This window comes from Micromys minutus (genome assembly GCF_963924665.1).
Source record: "Micromys minutus genome assembly, chromosome: 10".
Taxonomy (NCBI): domain Eukaryota; kingdom Metazoa; phylum Chordata; class Mammalia; order Rodentia; family Muridae; genus Micromys; species Micromys minutus.
In genome coordinates this window covers 4,024,075-4,045,952 of record NC_137979.1, presented here as the reverse complement: position 1 = coordinate 4,045,952, position 21,878 = coordinate 4,024,075, and the positions used below count along the sequence as shown (strand labels likewise).

Genomic DNA, 21,878 nt, shown 5'->3' with positions numbered 1-21,878 from the left:
TTGCTTTAAAAATCAGAAAAAAAATCTATTTGGTCACAAACAAAATAACTGTTCTCAGAATTTCAACCCAGAGGCTCTGACACCGGGCTCCCAGCCCTTGCGCCTTATGTATAGCATCCGCCTTCATCGTCATCCTTGTCTGCTTCTCCGGCTGCTTCCCTTCATATACCCACTTTAAGTCTCCCGCTACTGTTTCTTTGTTAGCACCGTTGAGGGCAGTTTGTTGCATTCCACCGAGCCTTTCCACCAGAGTAAAAGTGACATTTTTTTTTTCCCCCGATATCTTTCAGGAGGGGTTACAAAGGCTGTGAGTAAGAAATTCCTCAAGGCAGATACCCCGAAGAAAGAATCAGATCAATGGATAAAGGAGCAGAGAGCCACCACAGAGACTCACTGGGCCTGTGCTAACTTGTTAGATTGGCAGTGCCAGGAAGGTCAGGAGGTCAAGTCGCAGCACGTGGTCCTCACCCAACCGGACAGTCCATCAGAGCCGAGTGAGCAGAAAGTTGGGGGTTCTGACAAGGACTGCACATCACCCATTCGAAGTCAGAGATCTCAAGCAGGCAAAAAAGCTTTTGAATGCAGCAAATGTGGAAAAGCCTTTTCTAAGACTTCCACCCTTAAGAAACATCAGAAACTTCATACTGAAAAACTCGACCCCAGTCAGAAAACACTGGTGAAGGAAAAGCGGTATGAATGCAGAGAATGTGGGAAAGCCTTCCACCAGAGTACACACCTCATCCGCCACCAAAGAGTTCACACTGGGGAGAAACCATATGAATGTAAGGACTGCGGCAAGGCCTTCTCAGTGAGCGCTTCCCTTACCTACCACCAGAAAATCCATACCGGAGAAAAGCCTTTTGAATGTAATGTCTGTGGAAAGGCCTTTATCCGGAACATACATCTTTCCCACCATCATAGAATACATACCGGAGAGAAACCTTTCCAGTGCAACATTTGTGACAAAGCTTTTGTTTGCCGAGCACATCTTACCAAACACCAGAACATTCACAGTGGTGAGAAGCCATATAAATGCAATGAGTGTGGGAAGGCCTTTAGTCAGAGTACAAGTTTTCTGCAACACCAGAGAATCCACACTGGGGAGAAACCCTTTGAATGCAGCGAGTGTGGCAAGGCCTTCAGGGTGAACTCTTCCCTTACAGAGCACCAGAGAATCCACACTGGGGAGAAACCCTATCAATGTATGGAATGTGGCAAAGCATTCAGGGATAATTCATCCTTTGCCCGACATCGGAAAATTCACACGGGAGAGAAACCTTACCGATGTGGCTTGTGTGAGAAAGCTTTCAGGGACCAGTCAGCCCTGGCACAGCATCAGAGAACTCATACCGGGGAGAAGCCTTACACGTGTAACACGTGTGAGAAAGCCTTCAGTGACCATTCGGCCCTTAGCCAACATAAGAGAATTCACACCAGAGAAAAACCGTACAAATGTAAAACCTGTGGGAAGGCTTTTATCCGAAGCACACACCTCACTCAGCACCAGAGGATTCACACAGGAGAGAAACCTTACAAGTGTGACGCCTGCGGCAAAGCTTTCAACCAGACTGCAAACCTCATTCAGCATCAGAGGCATCACACTGGGGAGAAGCAGTAGGGATGCAGTTCACAAGTGCCGTGGGGATGACGTCATTAATTATTGAACACGCAAGAGTACGCAGCCACAGCGAAGTCTCTTATCAGCACGGTTGTATTGACTGAGAGCCAGGCTTCATCATGCTGAGGTCTTGAGAATCTTAGGAATGGTGAACACACTTTCCTCTTCAGTCTGCCTCAGTGCCTTTTTATTGGCCTGAATTACTGATAAGAACCAAAATGAAGCATCATTGAAAGTATAAATGTCAGTTTAATCTAATTTAAAATTTGTTAAGATAATTACAAAATGAAATTTAAGACTGAGGAGCAAAGGAACAATAAAAAATAAAAAATGGTCTATATGCATTTTGTTCTAGATTTGAAAGTTTCTGTCTTTAATAAAAGCCTTTGTTTGCCCTCATCCACGTCCCTGATGCCTTCTGTAAAGCAGGTGCCACCGGCAACTCAAGCATGAGGAAGGAATCAGTTACAGTATGCTTCTCGGGAGTCTGCTTCTGTTGCAGCGAGTTTGTCAAATCTCCAGCTCTGCCTGCCCACTCGCTTCTTCCCTGTGTTCTAGGAAGACTCGTTTGAAGCGCATGACCACCTTCTGAATTCGTTCCAACTCTTACCACCATTCTCTTGGTTGTCACCACCCTGGACCTCGTTCATAATGCAAATCAGAATGGCAGAATCAGCAAGATCCATGAGTGTAGAATTTATACCCAAACCCAGCTTTCGGAACTCAAGGTCTCTTTCTGGAGGAAAGGTCGTCAAAGGCATTGTATCACCCAGGGGTGCTTACCTCAGCTGACTATGATCCTGGTATGACACCTAATTAGGGGCTTTTCCACGATAGCCATTACCCTCTAGACATTCCAAACCATAGTAAAATCACAGTGTCCACAGGAGTAAGGGGCCTGCTCAGTTTCGGGTGGGATAATGCCGACCATCTGGCTGTGGTTGGCATTCCTGTCCACTTCCGCTTCTGTGTCTTGCCACCTCCCCAGATACAGTTGTCGTGAGATGAGGCTCTAAGGACAGTCCTTGGATGCTCTGACCCATTTCCTGTTCCCGTCCTTTGTAGCCACTGACGTAGAGTGTATCTGCCACTCCTGTGTTACTGAACTCTGCATCCGGGTACTCTGCCAGCTCTTCACTGGGTTTCCGAAGGTATAATTCTGTGTACTATAAAAAGCAGTATGTTAGTACTTTCTTACATGTTTGAGACTTTATTTCATCTTGTCTGGGGCATTGTACCACTTAAAGACTATTGTTCTGACAGCAGTAAACAACACACCGAGTAGTTCCAGGGGTCCCGAGCTGAGGGACAGTGTCATTGACATTCTCTGACTATGGCCAGACCCAGGCCCAAAAGGCTGTGACAAGCTAGTCCTGCAGGCAGGTCACTAACTCCTAATAGTTTCTGTAGAAATCATACCCACAACTGTGCATCTTTATATATGCAGTCCCTGGGGACACTCTCTTCCGTACCATAAGGAACAGGAGGGTCTGTACTACTGTGAGGTGGTACGCATTTCAAAATGAAAGTGGAAGCACCAATAAACTCATCCCAGGAGGGAAGTCCCTGCTTCCTGTTTTGTAGAAGTACCATTTATGAAATTCGACAGTCTTGTCCTCTAAAACAGTAGAGCTGCCCCCAAGTTAAAGAAAAGGATATTCTATTATTGTGTCAGACTCTAGGTTGTGCACACCCAGAAGTTTTGGGCACCCTCAAAACCTAAATTGAGTTTTCAGCAAATAAATTTGTTTTATTTATAGAATAAGTTTAGTAAATAAATAAAAGTGCCCTGTGTGGGCAAGCCTTCCCTGCTAAGAGACCGAAAACTCACACGTCTTCACTTAGGCATGTAACGGGCATTTCAAGAGGTTACTTGGCACTTGTATGAGTTACCTGGTGGCGTACTCATACATCCATCTGCAGTCTCACACGGCTAGACCTGCAGACTGTGCATTAACCTGCAGCCCCCTGTTTTCTGTTACTGACATCTGTTTTCAGCACTATCCATGCAAGATTTACCCCATCCTTTGTCAGATAAACCCTTCTGTGCCTTTACCTTGATTCTCTTAAGGGTTTCCAAGTTCCTTTGTTTTTTGTTTGTTTGTTTGTTTTTGTCTTGTACTGGTCTGTTTTGAGACAAGCTCTCTGTAAACCAGGCCTGTGGAAAAGCCACTACATGCTCCAAGGTGGCCTCACATTGATAGTGATCCTCCTGCCTCTGCCTTCCAAGTGTCCAGCTTGAGAGTCGCATCTCTAAGTTTGTTGTTCATCTTTTTGTTAATGACAAAGGTGCTACCTCCAGAGGGCAAGTTCTCCACTGGGACTGAAGCCTGCATCAGGGTAACAGTCTCACAGCCCAGGAAGGTGGCTGTAGTCTCCCTTTCTCTGAGCTTCTCTTCCTCAGGTGTACCTTGTGACATTATATTCATTCATTCATCTCTTTCTCAGGGGCAGGAAGGCAGTAGATAACAGGTGTACCTGGGCCAACTTGAATGTCTTACAGTAGTACTTGGCTGCACAGTGGCTCTGTTATTAATCAAATGATTATCAGTGCCTTGACTAGGAGAGTCATTGCCCGGGTACTGTTCTGTTCTTTTCTCATCTGAAGTAGCATCAACTACCTCAACATCACTTTTGACACCTAGTGTGCTTTCTCAGGACCCTTGAGATCAGTGTGTTCTCCAGCCAAAGTGCTGCTCATGCCATTAATTCCAGCACTTGGGAGGGGGAGGCAGGCAGATCTCTGTGAGTCTGAGAATAGCCAGAGCTATGTGAGACTATGTCTCAAATTTTAAAAAAGCTTCTCCCACATGCTCTCTTCCCATCTGCCTGATTTAAGGAAGACTTTAAGTTACTGAGAAAGGTTTTCTCCATTCTGCTGGCCATTATCATCTCAAGGCAATTGCTATGGAGAGCAATTCCATTTCTAGATATCACAGTCTTAATAACTAACCACTTATGTACTATAACCATGGCAGAAGGACCAGTACTTGGGTCCTTTTGTAAGGTGACCATGGTACTTCTTCAGCAGCTTCCTTTGAACATCCCATTGACCCTGAGCTTCACACAGTGATTAAAGATGGCGCCCAACACTCACAAGATGACCATCAGTTTTCCTTCAGCCTAATAAACTACCCAGGGGCGGGGGGTAGGTGGGATTCACCTCAGAAGTGCCTTGGCATTCTGCTCAAAGTAAGCTAAAATTTCCTCACCTTTGTGGACTCCCACCGACAGCCACTGGGACTACCTGTTCTGTGGAGGGAAAATTCCCCTTTCAAATTTCTCTAGTCTTCCTCTTTGTCTGGATTTCCTCAACTGCCCTGATGTTACACCTAAGTTCTTGTCCCCTGTTTCTCCAAGATTGTATGATGCTGGCCATCATAGGTTGCTTGTCTGACCTGCCACCTTCTTCTAGATCCACCAACTGCTTTTGGAGGCTGAAGGTTAGCTCAGAGGGGGCAAGCACTTGCTGTTCTTCCAAGGACTGGAGTCAGGCTCCCAGCACATCAAACGGCTCACCAAGTGCCTGTAATTCTGGTTGATCTGATGCCTCCAAGGAGTCTGTGGTGGTGTTAGTTGTGAGAAATCAATTGCCTTGGCCCACCTAGAAAGCGGTAGACTGTACTTAGGCTTGTGTTTGGTTGCTGTTTGTGTGGGGGGCTGTTTTGCCTGCATGTTTATGTGGGATATTTTGCACTTGCCTGATTTCCTGCATGAAGTTGCTGCATTGCCAATGGTGCTATGAAATCAATCAGCATATCATTTCTGTCCATCTAACACTCAGGGAAGGCCCCACCTCCAAGTCCCATGAGATTAAAACTATTTAGGGAAATTTTCACAGAAGTAAAAGCTTTCAGAAAAATTAAGCGTATTTCACTTTTGCTATTGATTTTCTTTGTTTCTTCAGATAAGGGTCTCATGTAGCCCAGGTTGGACTCGAACTATAGAGCTGAGGCTGGGCTTTAAATTCCTGATTCTCCTGCCTCTACTTGCCAAATGCTGGAAACACAGGGATGTGCCACCATGCTGAGCAGTTAAGGGTATTTCTTAAACTCTTTCACAGTATCAGATAATAGAAGAATATTTACATAGAATTGAATATTTTATTACATTTTTAGAAGAAATTCTGCAAACTAATGGCTAAATAAGCAACAGAAAACTAAAGTCAAACTTATGGGGTGATGTTATATTTGTTAACTGGACTTTACTTAATACACTGACAAGTAATACATGTGATAGGTTATTAGGGTAAGTTTGCAAAGAAGCAAGGATGTGTCAAAACCAGAATAAGTGTGACAAAGATTTTACGCTGCTGAGAAAGTACAAACATATCATATACATACGCCACATATGTCTTACCTGCAAGTCTCAGCAGCTTCCGCGGGAAGAAAGGTTATAAAGAGGTGAGTTAACTCAGCCTGACCCAAGGCACAGCCTTCACTCTGCTGTGAGCAATCAGACTGGACAGAAGCACCAATAATAAATACATAATAAATATGGACTGAGCCTCCAATCCAGAACCAAGACTTTGCTGGACCTGTTACTGTATACCAGGAGGAATAATTCAAGAATATAATAAAGCCTTCAGCTATAGTCTTATTCCAGCAGAGATAACCTATACTAGCAAAGCCCTTAAAAGAGTCACAGATTTGAAGAAAAAGTATCAAACTTTATTTCCATTTGGTTGACCAGTTATCTGGCAATTCAAAGCTAGGAAGGAGACTCTTAAGGAGTTGCCAGTCCTCCAATGAACACAAAAAGAAAAAAGAAAGAAAATAACCAGGCAGAGGAATTTCAGGAGGAGATGGGATACCACCTCTTGTTATAGTCACAACTTGGATACACTGTAGAATTAGAAAAGGAAAGGAGCCTCATTGTTACATTAAGTATGAAAAGTTCCCAGTAACAGAGGACCTACTGCTCTATACAAAATTGACCATGAGAACATCAACCGCAGAATGCTTGAGAGAGAGAGCTGGTAGGAGGAAGGTGGAAGCCATTGTGTATTAAGGAATTTCCCAGAGCACAGGGATGACTGGACAGGAAGTGGGGACTTTGGCAGCAAGCCAGGATTCTAGTCAGTAACCTTAGCTGAATCTGTGAAGTGCAGTCTGGAAAACACTAGAAACCTAAGTCAAAGTCCTTGAAAACCATATGGAGGCAGGGGGAAAAAGGAGAGGAGAAAACGAAAAAGTTTTCAACTAGAAGTCCTCACTGCATATCATAAACACAAAGAAAACAGTAAGTACAAGAAAACTTTTATTCTGGCCGTGGCTCACTTACTCCAGAAGAGATCATAGAGGAGAAAAAAAAAAAAAAAAAAAAAAAACAATGGAAACAGTCACATGGACAAGGCTTCCCCAAGAGAACACATTTTACGATTCTGAGGGTTCAGATAGGACAGAAGCCTTACTACAGAGTCAGAAAGCGCTCGGCAGAACACAGAGCTGTGCTTTGTTCTGTGGGAAACTGGGAACACACCAAGTGAGGATGAGATGAACAGCACAGATATTCTAAAGAGAAGCCTGCTGTCTTTAAGATGCCAAATAAAGTATTATATCTCAAGGTTAGAACTTGGAGCATCATCCGTTAAAGTGCAGCTCACTTTCAAATGTTAGTTCTCGACCTTAAATACTGGATGGACCTTAAATTCACAAGAAATTAAAGCATTTAACTTAATACGTTAAAACAAAAAAAGCAACAAAAGAAAAGCTCCTTAACTAAAACCCAGCTCTGTAAAAAAGAATATAATAAAGTGAAAAATAAAGCCCATGCGTGGTGTTCCAATAACTTCCTCCACATGTCTCACACCCACCTTCCGGGTGGGTGCTCCAAGAATATATTCGGGGGAGATGTTCTATCCATCCTAATAATTAAAAATTAAGCTGGGCATAGTGGCACAAGACTTTGATCCCGGCACTTGGGATGCAAAGGCCAGCAGATCTGTGTGAGTTCCTGGCCAGCATGGTCTACAGAGTGAATTCCAGGACAGCCAGGGTTACATGGTGAGACTCTCACCCTACATGATGATGATGATGTTGGTAATATGACTCCTAAGCACAGAAACAAGACAATTCGTGGACCCCCCGACCAAAGTTCAGCTATACTTTATCTTCTCTTACCCACACTAATGTGTTGACTTTTTTCAGGTTGGAGCAATCTATGGAAACATACACAGCAAAGAAAAACTGCCAAATGTTTTGGGTGTTCCTAGGGAAAGGACCACAAGGGAAGTGACCTCACAGAAGCCTTCGCTCCTCTCTCTCTACTGCAGGCCCACACTTGGTTTTGGAACCCCCCCCCCCCGTACAGGCTCTGCTCAGGGAAACGATATTTTCCCAAATATAGACCCCCCAAGTTTGCCATTGTGGCAACCGCACCCCCTCAGCTCTAATCCTGGATTCCATGTTGGGGTTTTTACATCCTGACAGATACCCTGGCTAGCCCCTAGGTTATGGTGTTGGATCAAGATAAATCTTATCCCACCCTGGCCAAGCCCTGGCTTCAGCATGATTTTGAATGCCCGCCCAGAAGGTGTCCGTTTAGTCTGTCTTCGGGAAGAATCCTGGAGGCGAGCATTTTATGCTGTGGGTAGGAGGGGCAGAATGATGACGCTGGCATGCCCAGGAAAGCACAAGTCCGGCGTGGATCGGGGTGTAGCTCTCTGAAGGCATGCCCATCCACGCTGGACATGATCTTTACACATCCCCGGCCTCCGACGGTCTCTGTGGACCTTTCACAGCTTCCGCTTGGAAGCCAGGAGAAGCAAAGGAAGAGCAGGGAGCCACCTGTGGCACCCACACTCAGCCTTCTACTTGGCATCCTCTGCGTTTTCGCTCTTGGGTGGGGCCGCCACCGTGGAGGCCTTCTTGAGGCTGCGCTTCCGCTTCTGCACGTTCTGCTCCGGATGGAACAGGATGACGTAGGTTTTGGGCACGTAGAGCATGCCGAGGGACACGGACGCACTCAGGCTCAGGGACACAGTCAGTGTGGTTGTTTGGATGTAGATCTAAGCATGGGGGAGAACAAGACTGGACTTAGCCCTGAGATCTCGCCCCGTTCCCACCCCTGCCCCTGCCCCCGCCCCCTATGATAGACTGGAGGTGAGAGATGGCTCAGTGGTTAGAGCACTGGCTGCTCTTCCAGAGGTCCTGAGTTCAATTCCAGCAACCACATGGTGACTCACAACCATCTGTAATGGGATCTGATACCCTCTTCTGGTGTCTGAAGACAGCCACAGTGAACTCATATGCATAAAATAAATAAATAAATATTTTAAAAAATAGGCTGGAGGTGAATTATTTCAGTCGTGTGAATGAAAATCAGAACTAAGGAAAAGTTAGTAGGAAAAAGGCTGGGACAGGGTGGGTCTGGTAAGATGAAGAGACTCAGACTTGAGAGGTGGCTCGTGGTAAAGGCTCTTGCCATCAAGTCTGCAAACCCGAGAGGGACTCTCGAAGTTGTCTTACAATCTACACAGTGTGGACTGTGGCACATGCACACATGCTTGCACACACAAACACACAGAGAAGCCATAATGTTTACATTTTTCTTTAAAAGAGGAAACGGGTCTGGACAGATGGCTCGGCAGCTAAGAGCACTCGCTGTTCTTGTAGAGGACATGGGTTCGGGCAACACTGGACAGCTTACAACCACCCATAACCTCAGTTCGAGGACATCCTGTGTCCTTTCCTGGCCTCCAAGGGCACCAGCATGCATATGAGATGTGCACAAACAGACAAACACACACACACCACACATACACACACACACACATACACACATAGACACACACATACACACACACCACACATACACACATACCACACACACACATGCACACACACACACACACATACACACACGGAACAGGTGAACAAATGTTGTATAGTCCTAAATAAGTGACTAGAGGAAGCCAAGCACTTGGCCAAGAGATTAGTGAGGTCAGCACTGTAAGCTACAGGAAGAAAGCAAGTGAAAGGAGAAAAAGGAGGCACGGAGGATGAGCAGTGAGGAGTGCTACAGGAAGTGAGTGGACGAAAGGCGAGAAGAACGGCTGGACGGCAGGCACAGGGCTCCGAGGGAGACAATCGAATGCAGTCAACCCGCAGTCACTCAAACGAGGCATCAGAATCGGTGGCCCAGCTCCTCCACAATCCAGACCTTCAGAAGGGAGTAAGGGGTGGATAGAAGAAGCCCTCGGGGGGACCCAGGTACCTTCTCAGCTGACTGGGCAGTACCAAAGAAGATGGGGACAAAAGCCAGCCAGATAATACAAGTGGTGTACATGGTGAAGCCGATGGGCTTGGCTTCATTGAAGGTCTCAGGCACACCTCGGGCCTTGATGGCGTACACCGTACATGTGACCATGAGCAGGAGGCTGTAGCCCAGGCAACCAATGAGGGACAGATCAGACATGTCGCACTTGAGCACACCTCTGGCCTGCTCGGGGTCCACCGTCCTCTGCTCTTCGTAGTCAATCACGCTGTGTGGAGGCTGGGCCCCCAACCACGCTATCACTCCCACTACCTGTGGGAACCAACACAGTGTCAGGGACATATTCTCTTCTACTGACGAGTCTGTTCCAGCCCGTCACCCAGGTCTCTGGCAGGTTAGATTCCCTGTAATGTCTTGGCCTATTGAGTCGGATGCTCAGTCTTAAAATACTCTCCATAAAGTAGGCTTGCCCAGAGGTCTGTTCTTGCCTGTGATGGGGTGGGAAGAGAGGACAGATGTGCTCAATGCAGATGTGATTCAACCTCATTAGGGATGGGTGGGTCAGCAGCAACCGGACCACCCCGAACTAAACTTTTAACAGCAATGTCACACCCTTGAGCACCTTCAAGGTTCTAGAACCTCCTCGGCAGCCTCGGTTTCTCCATATGCAGAACGGAGAACCCATATAATCTGTTATGAGGACATGGCGGTATCTTAGGGAAACAGCTAATGCAGGTGCCACCAATAAAGACCTGTCCCCAAAGGGCTGTTCTGTCCTCACACCCAAGCCACCCCACAGGCATGATAGCACCAGCTTGCACACAGCTAGCAACATGGCAAGGCTGGTTCCCAGAGACCCCCTTCCCTCATAGTGAGGGAACTGAACAGAACGCCATGAGCCTATGGGTAAATGTGTAATGAAGCTAATATATTCACATCATAGGCTAGAGACAACCAAAAGTAGTACGAATTGAACTGAGGTTAATGCCCAGGCCCTAACAGGGACAAGATGGAGTTTCAGCTACTTCCTAGAGACAATAGACAGACCCTAAGCCAAAGGAGGGACAGGAATCAAGATGTCTATATAAAGGTGAGATCCTGAAGGGGCAAGACTGTGCAAGAGTGCCTGGGAAGCTGAAATCTAGCTATTACCCAGTGTCACGAGCTAGCTATTACCCAGTGTCACGAGCTAGCTATTACCCAGTGTCACGAGCTCTAAAAAAGGGATCTCGGTGGAAGAGCAGCCTCCATCGGATTGGCTGGGCAGCATTCTGGGGGAACAATTTTGTGTTGTTTGCTGATTGATAGAGGAGGGCCCAGCCTGCTGTGTCCCCTTTCTAGGCAGCTGGACTCTGTAAGAAAGAGTTAAGTGTGAGCTTGGTAGCCAGCCAGTAAGCAACGTTCTTCCATGGCTCCTGCACTGACTTCACTCAGCGTTGTACTATGACCAGGAGGCATTGAGGAAATCAGTTCTAGTCACGGTGTTTCTCATGGCGACAGAAGAGAACCTAGAACAGGATCCGTATGGTAGTTTGTCCACTCAGAGAGAACACTGTGGTTGCAGCTTTAGGAACCAGGGCCTAATGGAATAAACCCACCCCATCTGACCAGCCCAGCAACATTGGAAGCTTCTCCTAGGGTGGGGAAAAGTCAGTCAAAACAAACTAGATACTGAGGGTAATGGTACACAGGAGTATCGGTAACCGCAGCATACTCCTACTGAAGCCACACCCCACACGGCTGCTGCAGAGTCTGTAACCCACACTGTAATAAGCTTTATAAAATGAGAGGGAAAAAAAGCGAGCAATGGATAAAAACAGACGATGAAGAGGAGACTCCAGGGCCCACTTAAACCACTTGTTACTCATAGGTAAATTGAAGGAGCAATGGAGGTGGGTGTAGTGACCACGCCTTTAATCCCAGCACCTTAGAAGCAGAAGCAGGTAGATCTGTATGGGTTCCAGGCCAGCCTGGTCTACAGGATGAGTTTCAGGCCCATGGGGCTGCATAGAGAGACCCTATCTCAAAATCAATCAATCAATCAATCAATCAATCAATAAGGCAATGAAATACCACTATATATGCATTGATACAGTCATCTAGAAGAGCTGAAGGTGTGGGGAGTCCAAATTCATGAGGCAACACAGATGGGTCTGAGGGAGTTAGGGGAGCACAGAATCTCCTAAAAGCATCTCCATGCAATGAGTGAGGGTTATGTTGGAGCACCTCCTCAGGATGCTCAGGAGGGCATGGGATTTGAAGAAAGATCCAGCATCTCCTAAGTGCAGAGAATCCAGTGCATGAACCAAAGCCATGGGAGGAAAGGAACATGGGGTTACAAAGCTAGGAGGAAGGAAAACTCCTCTGCCCCGGAGAATGTGTCCTGTCAACATGGGCCAGGCTGTAACAGCATCAAGACAGCATGGCTGGGTACACACTGTCACCCTGGCCACCACAGACTCTTTGGCAAGTCATTCACCTCTCAGCTCTCCCTCCATAGAAAACAACCAGTCTGTGGATTCTGTTCAGCACTATAACAGTAACGTCTGAGGAGATCCCTGTGGGAACTCTGGACCTCAACTGTTAACATTTATTGCATCATGAGACGCTGGCCCTGTGGAAGGATTGCTGCACCCCCACAATGACTGCGGCCCCTGGGAAACGTGAGTCAGGCTATGGGAGACCTTGGTTAACGGAAGCAAATAACCACATGTCCAGACAGGTGGGTGCTTGGTTTCTTCTACGGACTGGGCAGTGGAAGCAGTGGTTTAAACGGGACTTGCTCTCAACCCTGAAGACAAAGAGGGTGCATTGTTCTGTGGTCATTTCAATGGAATCTTGCTGTGCCATCCTGGCTGGCCTCAATCTCACAGAGATCTTCCTGCTTCTGCCTCCCAAGGGCTGGGATTAAAGGCATGCACCACCACATCTGACCTATCGTTTTGCTTTTTAAACACAGGATCCGAAACAGGGAAAGTTAACTCAGTAAGGTGTCTTCTCTGAAAACTTAGAAAGAGAGGATGTGTGTGTGTGTCTCACAATGCTGTCCAAGCTGGCCTAGAACTCTCTACATACACCAGAGTGCTCTGTCTCCCAAGTGTTGTGTTTAAAGATTTGTGGTACCACAACTAGTCTGGTATAACAGGCTTGTGTCACCACGCTGGGTTTATGCTGCACTGGAGGAGTCAAACCTAGGGGCTTTGCATGGTAAGAAATCCCTCTGCCAAATGAACTGCACCCCTTTGTAAGAATAGCCTCTTATTCTCAGAATTTTAAGGTGGAGGACTTTATGCACCCCTTATGCACTCACCATATTACTGGGGAATCTGGGGACCCACCTGCAGGGAGGTAAGGCCGAAGGTGATGACTAGTTGCGACGTGGGGCTGATGAAGGGTGGCGGTGTGACAGAGCGTTTCCCTTGCTCAAAGATGCGGTAGATGCGGTTGGTCTTGGTGAGCAGGGCGGAGTAGCTGAGCGTGGTGCCCAAGCCAAGCAAGAGTCTTCGAGCGGCACAGATGGCTGCACAAGGCTCGGCCACCATGAGGAAGGTGATGGCATAGATCAGGAAGATGCCAGTGAGCAGCACATAGCTAAGCTCACGGCCAGAGGCCCGGACTATGGGAGTGTCATTGTGTCGCATGAAGGTGGCCATAATGGTGGTGGTAGCCATGATGCCCAGGACAGCCAGGAGAAGGGGCAGAGCTGCCCATGGAGAGGACCAGGTCAGGCGCACCACGGGTGTGGGACGGCAACCAGTGTGGTTGGGTGTGGGCCTCATGTCCCCTGGGCAGGCCTCACATGTGAACTCATCAACCTGGAAGCGGTAGCCGTCGCAGGCCTCGCAGTGCCAACAGCAGGGGACGCCCTTCACCATCTTCTTCCGTTCACCAGGCCCACAGGGGAGGCTGCATTGAGAAGGGGGCACTTCACGGGGGTCACCTGACCACTGTAGCGCTTCCATCTGGGACAGATAAAAGCACAGGCTGCTGACCTCTACCACCAGGAATTCGGAGCCCTTCACCTCCACCTGTAGCTTAGTCCATGACACTTACATCCAGTCTAAGGACCTCTGCCCATTGGCCCACAGCCTGGTACCCGCCACTGCTGGCGCTTCCATTGGTTGCCTGGTACTGGAAGATGTCATAGCGCCCGGGGGCATCGCCATTCTCGTTGAACATCACTGGGGTTCCTGCGCTACCTACAGGGAGAGGCCAGTTATCTCCGATTGCTTTTCCAGTCCCAAAAGCCGTCTTCCTGGGAAGTCTCAAAGGCCGTCCAGGATAAAATAAGAACTAGACGCTCAGCATCCCTCATCGGCAATGAATGTTGCTTCAGAGCAGAAGATAAATGCCCTCTCATGGCCATGAGAAGGGCATGGGACAAAACGTGCCTCCTTGGAGCTGGAGATGGTGGTGGCGCGGGGGCGGGGGGTGGTGGTGGGAGTGGGGGTATCAGCCCTTGCTGCTCAAGCATGCGAACCTGAGTTCAGATCTCAGCACTCACGGGGCAGAGACAGGAGGATTGACAGGTCCTGCTGGCCCCCAGCATAGCTCCAGTTTTAGGGAGAGACCCCGCCTCAAAGTAATGAGGTGGTGGGCAGTAATAGAGAAGGCACCTGCTGTTCCTCCACAGTCACTGGAGGAGGGTGTTTTATGCAGGATGGTTGTTGAATATGAGCATAAATCCCACACGCCACATACACACGGGGAGTTTCTTTGGTTCTATTCAGATACAGTCCTTAGAGCCTGGACCTCACACAGCGTCTGTCGGTGCGGGGGTCATGTCAGTCCCATGCCTTTTGCTCCAGCAGCTCAGAGCCTGGCTATTTTTGGAAGCTATGACCCAGAGTGGGCTGTGTACCCACAACAGGGTGCATCCTGGGATCTGTACTGGACCCCAGGTGCACCACAGAGCCTAGGTCTCCTAACAACTACCTGCAGTGAACAGGAAGCTCTATGTGACTTGTGGGGTCCAGGGAGATGGATCAAAAAGCAGTTCCTCAACACAGTTTTACCAATTGGCTCTGAAGGTGAAGCCCCTGGAGGGTTAAAAAGCAGAAGCTTACACTCCAGGGAACCAGTCACGGGGTGTATTCTCTTCCGTCCCGCCCCCTTTCCCACTGTCAATCAACCCATGGAAACTGGAGCCCACTCACCATTGAAGCGGACTGCTCGGATGTAGTGCAGCAGCGTCCGGCCATCAGTAGGCTCCATGGCTGGGCACAGACCTGTGTGGCCTGGGCAGAGTGCTTGGTGCATGCTGTGCAGAGCGTGCGCAATGGCATACACAGCATCTATCACGAACTGCACCTTCCCCTCCTGTTCATAGGTGGAGTCCTGGCCGATGCGTTCCTCGCCTGTTCTAGGAGGTGCAGAGGAAGTATGCCTGGCCCCTGGACACCAGACCTGAACTCCCCACCCTCTCTCCTGTCACCTCCCCCATTCTGGGTAGTGCTCACCTGTGCATTTTCGGGTGGACTCATCTGACTGGCCGCCTGAGCTGGTCAGTTTGCAGTTAAAATTCTCTTCCCAGAACTCAGCAAACCAGATGTTTCGGCGATTGTTCTCCAGGGAACGAGTCATGAAGTACTGGTCAAATCCTAGGAGGTAGGAGGGTGGCGACCATATGAGCAAGGTGCTGTGCTTCTCTCTCGTCCTTTGGTCACCGGCCCACTGTGTATGTAGGAGTGGCCCTGTGACCAAGATCTGGATTCTGAAGGCATAGACAGGAATTCCCCCAGAGCAAGCCAGCTAGCAAGACTAGCCATATTGGTGATCTTTAGGTTGAACCCAGAGACCCTGCCTCAATGAATAAGGTGGAAAAAGAATTGAGGATGATTCCTGAAATCAACTTCAGGCCTCCACATGCACACACATACACTTGTGTCTTGTACAACACACACACACACACACACACACACAAATGGATAAAAGGGAAAAGGTACATGGCAGTTCCCATATAGTTTTTGCATTTTTTTAAAAAAAATAAAGAAATATTTATTTTATGTATATGAGTTTACTATAAGTTGTCTTCAGACACACCAGAAGAGGGCATCAGATCCCATTACAGATGGTTGTGAGCCACCATGTGGTTCCTGGGATTTGAACTCAGGACCTCTGGAAGAGCAATCAGTGCTCTTAACCACTGAGCCATCTCTCCAGCCCCTGTATTTGTATCCTTAAAGAGTTTTTCACTGGCCTTTATGTCATGGTTAGGATGCTGCTGTGGCTATGTAATAGACAGGGCTTCACTATCCATCTTGTGAACATGAAAACAGAGCCATAAAAAAAAAAATGCAATGCTTTAGAAAGAGAACTAACTAGAACCCAAGGCCCTGAGGACATCATTGGCTCACTGCTCCACACTTGGTACCACACAATTCCCAGAACTCTTCCAATGAAATGTCTCGACTGCTAACACTCTTCTTGGACCCGCATGTCCACTTGACAATTCTTTAGCGTTCTAGCTAACAGAAGAGTGTGGAGGCGGACACCCCACCACGCTGAGCTGTGGAAGGCAGAGTGCATCCTCTACAGGGTCCCTGAAGCGTGCTATCAGGCAGCAGATTCACTTCCCTGCTCAGAGAAATGGGAAAGACCCAGCGTAGTGAACCCTCACTCGTGAATTCTCAGTGCTCCCAGCTAGGAATGCAGCTGACAGGGAGACAGACAAGGGAGGCCTGCCTCGCTTCATCACTTGGATCAGAAGGATAGTCTATCCCACATCCTTGGTTTCTCCCCTGCCAACCTTCTCACTTAAATCACCTTTGGTACAACCAAAACTATATGCATGGAATTTTAAAACGACAGCAAAACACTAGTTCTTTGTTCTGGACTCCGAGCTGAGTGGCCTTTCCCTCATATGCCTCATTCAAACATGGCTTGCTGGGATAAGACTACAGGATCTCAGAATTGCACAGCATGTGGGGTTCCTGGAAGAGAGTGGTACCTGCTAAATGAGCATCCCAAACAGGAAGCATTGGAGAGGATGAGTGAGGTGGGGGACTTACCGTCGATAGAAGCCCTTTTGGGCAAGATAGTGATTGCTCCCACAGCCTCTTCCTCTAGGTTCAAGATGGGAGAGATCTTAGATCCCCAGCTGTCTGAGCCAACCCACAGGAAGTGGCCAGTCAGGTTGGCCTGGCGTGTTGCCTCCAAGACCCTCCTAGTAGGAACAGAGCTAGAAGTAAGTTACAACCTAAGACCCTCCTCCAGCTTGGTCTTAGCCACCTCCCATCCTGTATCCCTCCATCCTTCTCAACATCAACCATCACATCCCTGTGTATCAGGGCTCTGCCCACTGTGCTTATGAATGTGTGTGTTAAAGGTATATGTGTGTGTGGTGACCAGAAGTCAACTTTAGGTGGCCTCTACACCTTACTTATTGTTTATGTACTTATTTATTTCAGCCAAGATTGCTTCAGTGCCCTGGAGCTTCTGATTTGGGTAGGCAGGTGGCCAGGGAGCCCCAACGATCCTTCAATCTCTGCGTCCCCAGTATGGGATTACAAGCATCATGTCACTGGGGTTGAGCTCAGGTCTTCATGCTTGTGTTGCAGGCACTGTGCTGGCTGAGCCATCCTCCCAGTCCTCTGTCCACTCTAACTCTACACTGGCCCTCGGATGATGCTGTAATTCACATTTGCTTTGAGTGTTTCTGTCTGGTGGAAGTTTGCACCTCAGCGTAAATGCTGGGAGGTGATGTGACCTTTAAGAAGTAGAGCCTATAAGCCAACCCTGACACTGAATGCCTTTAATCCCAGCACTCAGGAGGCCAGCGTGGTCCACATAGCAAGTTCAGGGATTCACAGCAAGGCCCTGTCTCAAAAAACAAAAAATTAGGTGTGACTTAGTGCAAAGTTGTTGGGTCACTGGGGACATTGCTCTTGAACTCTGGAGGGGTGAGGTAATTCTGTGAAAGTGAATAGTTATAAAACAGTGAACCCTGGCCCTCTCCTTTCTGATGGTGCCTCTCACCATGCACTCTCTCCTTCTCCTACTCCCTCCTTTAATGATAACATTTGCCATAATGTGATGCAAGCTAAGCCCTCAGCAGAGCTGGTGTCATGTTGCCTGGACTTTCAACCTCCAAAAGTTTATGTTAAAAATGTGTTTTCCTAAAAAACTTACCCTGACTTGGATATTTTATTATAGTTAAAAAACAAAAACAACAACAACAAAAAAAAACCCAATGGATTAATGCAGAAAGCTCCTTTGGGGAATGTCAGGGAATGTTTGGGGAAAGCCATCCTGTATACAGTTTCCTCTACCAATGTCGTGCCCAAACTTCCCAGGCTTGATAAAAGTCTTGGTTGCCTTAGGATAATGTAGGTTTCATGGTTTCCAGGGGCAGCGTTTCTCACGGTTCATTTTCTGCTCTTGGGTCTGCCTGCCAATTCTTTCTCCCAGAGTGAACAACAAAAGTAGCCATGTTTTTCTGTTTTCCAGACCAGGCCTGGGACATCTTCAGCCAGTCAAGCCTGATCCGTTCCCGGAACAGAAGACTCCAGATGGCAACAGGAAGAGCTTAGGGGAGGAGAGGAGTTGCTCATGGCTGGGAGTGAGAAAGAAGATTGAAGAGCGCACATAGTGTGCCACCTGTCCCACCTGATGTCATCCTCATTGGCAAAGATGATGATGCCTCGGGCATTGGGTGTCTCCATGAGCCTCCGGATCACTTTGTGGAATTCTCCTGGCTTTGGCTCCCTGGGAATCTTGATCGATTGGGCAATACAGACACCTCCTGGGTGACGGGAATGCCAAAGTCAACCCATGTCTCATATACCCTCCTGCCTGCCACTTCTGTGACTACATGCTACAAGATGAGACGGACTTAGACCCTGTGTAGGGCTTAACTATGGAGTTTAGAGGGTAGAGAGCTCACCTGGACCCTGTCAAACAGACCATAAGCATGACCTGAATCCCTTAAAGTAACAGTTCTCAACATGTGAGTCATGACCCCTCTGGGGATTGGACAACCCTTTCACAGGGGCCACCTAAAACCATTGGAAAACATAGATATTTATATTACAATTTATAACAGTACATAACGTAACAGTTATGAAGTAGCAAGAAAAAATAATCTAATTTTTGGGGTCACCACAACATGAGGAACTGTATTAAAGGGTCTCAGCATTAGGAATGCAGTGCAGCCTTAAAGGGACCTCATCCTCTAGAGCACTATCCTGTCTGGTCACAGAGACCCCCTCCCTCTGGCTATGTCCCATCCCATGGATCCTGGCTCTTCCCTTTTAAGAACTAACGCTGGCTGTTGCCTGGAACCCCGGTGCCAACTCCCGACTTACCAGCCTCACGGGAGATCTGCACAAAGGCCTCAACCCCGCTCTCGCCATAGTTGCCCTCAGAGGCCAGCGTAGACACATAATTCCATCCCAGTGCCCGCACAATGTCCACCATGGCCTGGGCCTGGTAGGAGTCAGGAGGCACCACTCGGGAGAAGAAGTCATAGCGTGTGGAATCACTGAGCTCTGGGGCTGTGGAGGCGTAGCTGATCTGGGGTATCTGAAGCAGGAAGGACAGACAGCTAGATAGGCTGTGGCTGAAAAGTCTAAATCCAGAGTGGCATTGGGGATTCAGGACATGGATAAGTCACAGACAAGTTGGAAGTAGCTTTGGAGGGATAATAGTGACCTGCGACTCAGATGAAGGATGGAAACTGAGGCGAGAGTTAGCAGCCAGATGGAAGGGCCACACACAAATGCTAAATGTATGAGCTAGTGGCCTTTCTGTGAATGCGTCTGTGACTGGAGGATTGGAAAGCCTTAGAGCAGGCTCACCACTCACAGCTGCAAAGGCTACAAGATGAAGAGAATCCTGGAGTTGAAGGAAAGTCTGCACTGCTCTAGGGAAAGGGTGTTCTTCCCAGGGGGACAGCCCGTCTTTGTCAATGGCAGCCTCCTGCTAGGGTCAGAGCAGATTGGAGCTGGAGAATCAGGCTAGACAGTCCAGTGGAAAGGCCTGATCAAAACGAGGTTTGACCTATGACCATTAGATAGAGTAACAGCAGGGATTATGGGATACAGCTGAGGAAACTGGAAAAGGAGACTGAAGGACTTGGGCTGGAAGCAGGTCTACGTTAGAACAGATGGCAGATGGCCCTTCAGGAGATACAGTGGGACCGGCAGGCAGCTCAAAATGTGACTTCCCTCTAGGCTGGGGCTATTCCAGGACAGGGTGAGTGTGGAGGCAGTACAGCAAAGGGGTGTGGGGGAGTAGAAAAGTGGGAGGGGACAGATGGAGGAGGGGTGTAACAGAGAGGGTCAGGGAGACAGGAGATAAACAAGAGAGCAAAACCCAGAGCAAAGAGCCTTCTGGTTACTGTATCCTGAGACTGCAAAGAGCACTACGTCCCCTTTCGATGACAGAGCCTTGCTGATATGCAGTATTAGAAGGGGAAGGGAGCGCTGGACGTCTTTAAGAGATCCCACCCCCACCCCCCACACACCAGAGGATTAAAGGCACCATTTTGAAATGGAATTTAAATGGTGATTAAAAAGAAGTGGCGCTCCACCCCTCAGTACTCTCAGCTCCACCCCTCAGTACTCTTGGCTCCACCCCTCAGTACTCTCGGCTCCACCCCTCAGTACTCTTGGCTCCACCCCTCAGTACTCTCTGCTCCATGCCTCAGTACTCTCGGCTCCACCCCTCGGTACTCTCGGCTCCACCCCTCAGTACTCTCTGCTCCACCCCTCAGTACTCTCTGCTCCACCCCTCAGTACTCTCGGCTCCACCCCTCAGTACTATCTGCTCCATGCCTCAGTACTCTCGGCTCCACCCCTCAGTACTATCTGCTTTACCCCTCACAGTACTCTTGGCTCCACCCCTCAGTACTCTCGGCTCCACCCCTCAGTACTCTCGGCTCCACCCCTCGGCACTCTCGGCTCCACCCCTCAGTACTCTCGGCTCCACCCCTCAGTACTCTCGGCTCCACCCCTCAGTACTCTCGGCTCCACCCCTCAGTACTCTCGGCTCCACCCCTCAGTACTCTCGGCTCCACCCCTCAGTACTCTCGGCTCCACCCCTCAGTACTCTCGGCTCCACCCTCAGTACTCTCAGCTCCACCTCTCAGTACTCTCAGCTCCACCTCTCAGTACTCTCGGCTCCACCCCTCAGTACTCTCTGCTCCCTGGGTAGGTCAAAGCCACTTCCAGGGGGCTTCTAAAGAAGGGCTTCATTTCCTTGAAATTTAAATTTCTTTATCACCCAGTGGTGCTCAGGGGCAGGAGCGCCTTGCAAGACAGCAAAAGGTGTCAGCCAACCCCGAATGAGTGGGACAAATGAGGACTAGGTCCTATCTGCCCTTAGTTAACCTGGTCCAGGACACAGACTGCTGGGTGGGGGCGCACACCCTTCACACAAAGATGCCAGACCAGCCAGACTGGGAAAATTGATCTGCCCCTGTGGACAACAGGTTTTGATTTTTGATTTTTTGTTTTGTTTTGTTTTTAATCTAGACGAGCTGGAGAGATTAAAACAGACTCTTCCAGAAGTTAGTAAAGGTATCTTGGGAAACGGGTGGCAGACGCCCCACTCTCACCGCAAACAGGCGCAAGACGTTGGCGACCATGATAGACACGGAGCTAGCCGAGGCCCCCACCACCGCCACCACGCGCTCTGGGGGCGCGGAGCGCAGCGGGGGAACTCCCCCAGGGCAGCGCACACTGGCCTCGTCGCTGTCTCCGCGGCCTCGGATGAGCGCCTGCACGAAGCTCAGCGCCTGCTCCAGAGCGTAGGTGTCCCGGGAGCAGGTGTCCAGCAGCCGCGCGCCCAGCCGCACGCCCGGCAGCAGCTCCGGGTCGGCGTTGACGCGGTCCAGCGCGTAGAGCATCGCCTCCAGCCGGTGCACGCCCTGCTCCTTCTTCAGCGCCCCGCACGCGCGCCCCGCGGCGCCCCGCGCGTGCACCGGGAACAGACCGCCCAGCGTCAGGCCCCCGGCCAGGCGCACCGAGCCCGCACCGCGGGCTGTGAACGCCCGCGACAGCCACCAGGCTAGACATAGCAGCAGCACCCGGAGCCGCCCCAT

The 21,878-nt window shown here is 49.0% G+C and overlaps 1 protein-coding gene across 1 annotated transcript; it reads right to left on the bottom strand.

Moving 5' to 3' along the window:
- Positions 1–8,429: 8,429 nt before the first annotated feature.
- GRM6 (glutamate metabotropic receptor 6) lies at positions 8,430–21,878 on the bottom strand (the record flags this gene model as incomplete). The annotated part of the gene is made up of 10 exons (XM_080924354.1): positions 8,430–8,627; positions 9,836–10,147; positions 13,174–13,797; positions 13,889–14,030; positions 14,988–15,192; positions 15,295–15,435; positions 16,846–17,000; positions 18,443–18,578; positions 19,141–19,357; positions 21,393–21,878. The coding sequence occupies 10 exons, from the start codon at positions 21,876–21,878 to the stop codon at positions 8,430–8,432; spliced, it is 2,616 nt and encodes an 871-aa protein (XP_080780480.1).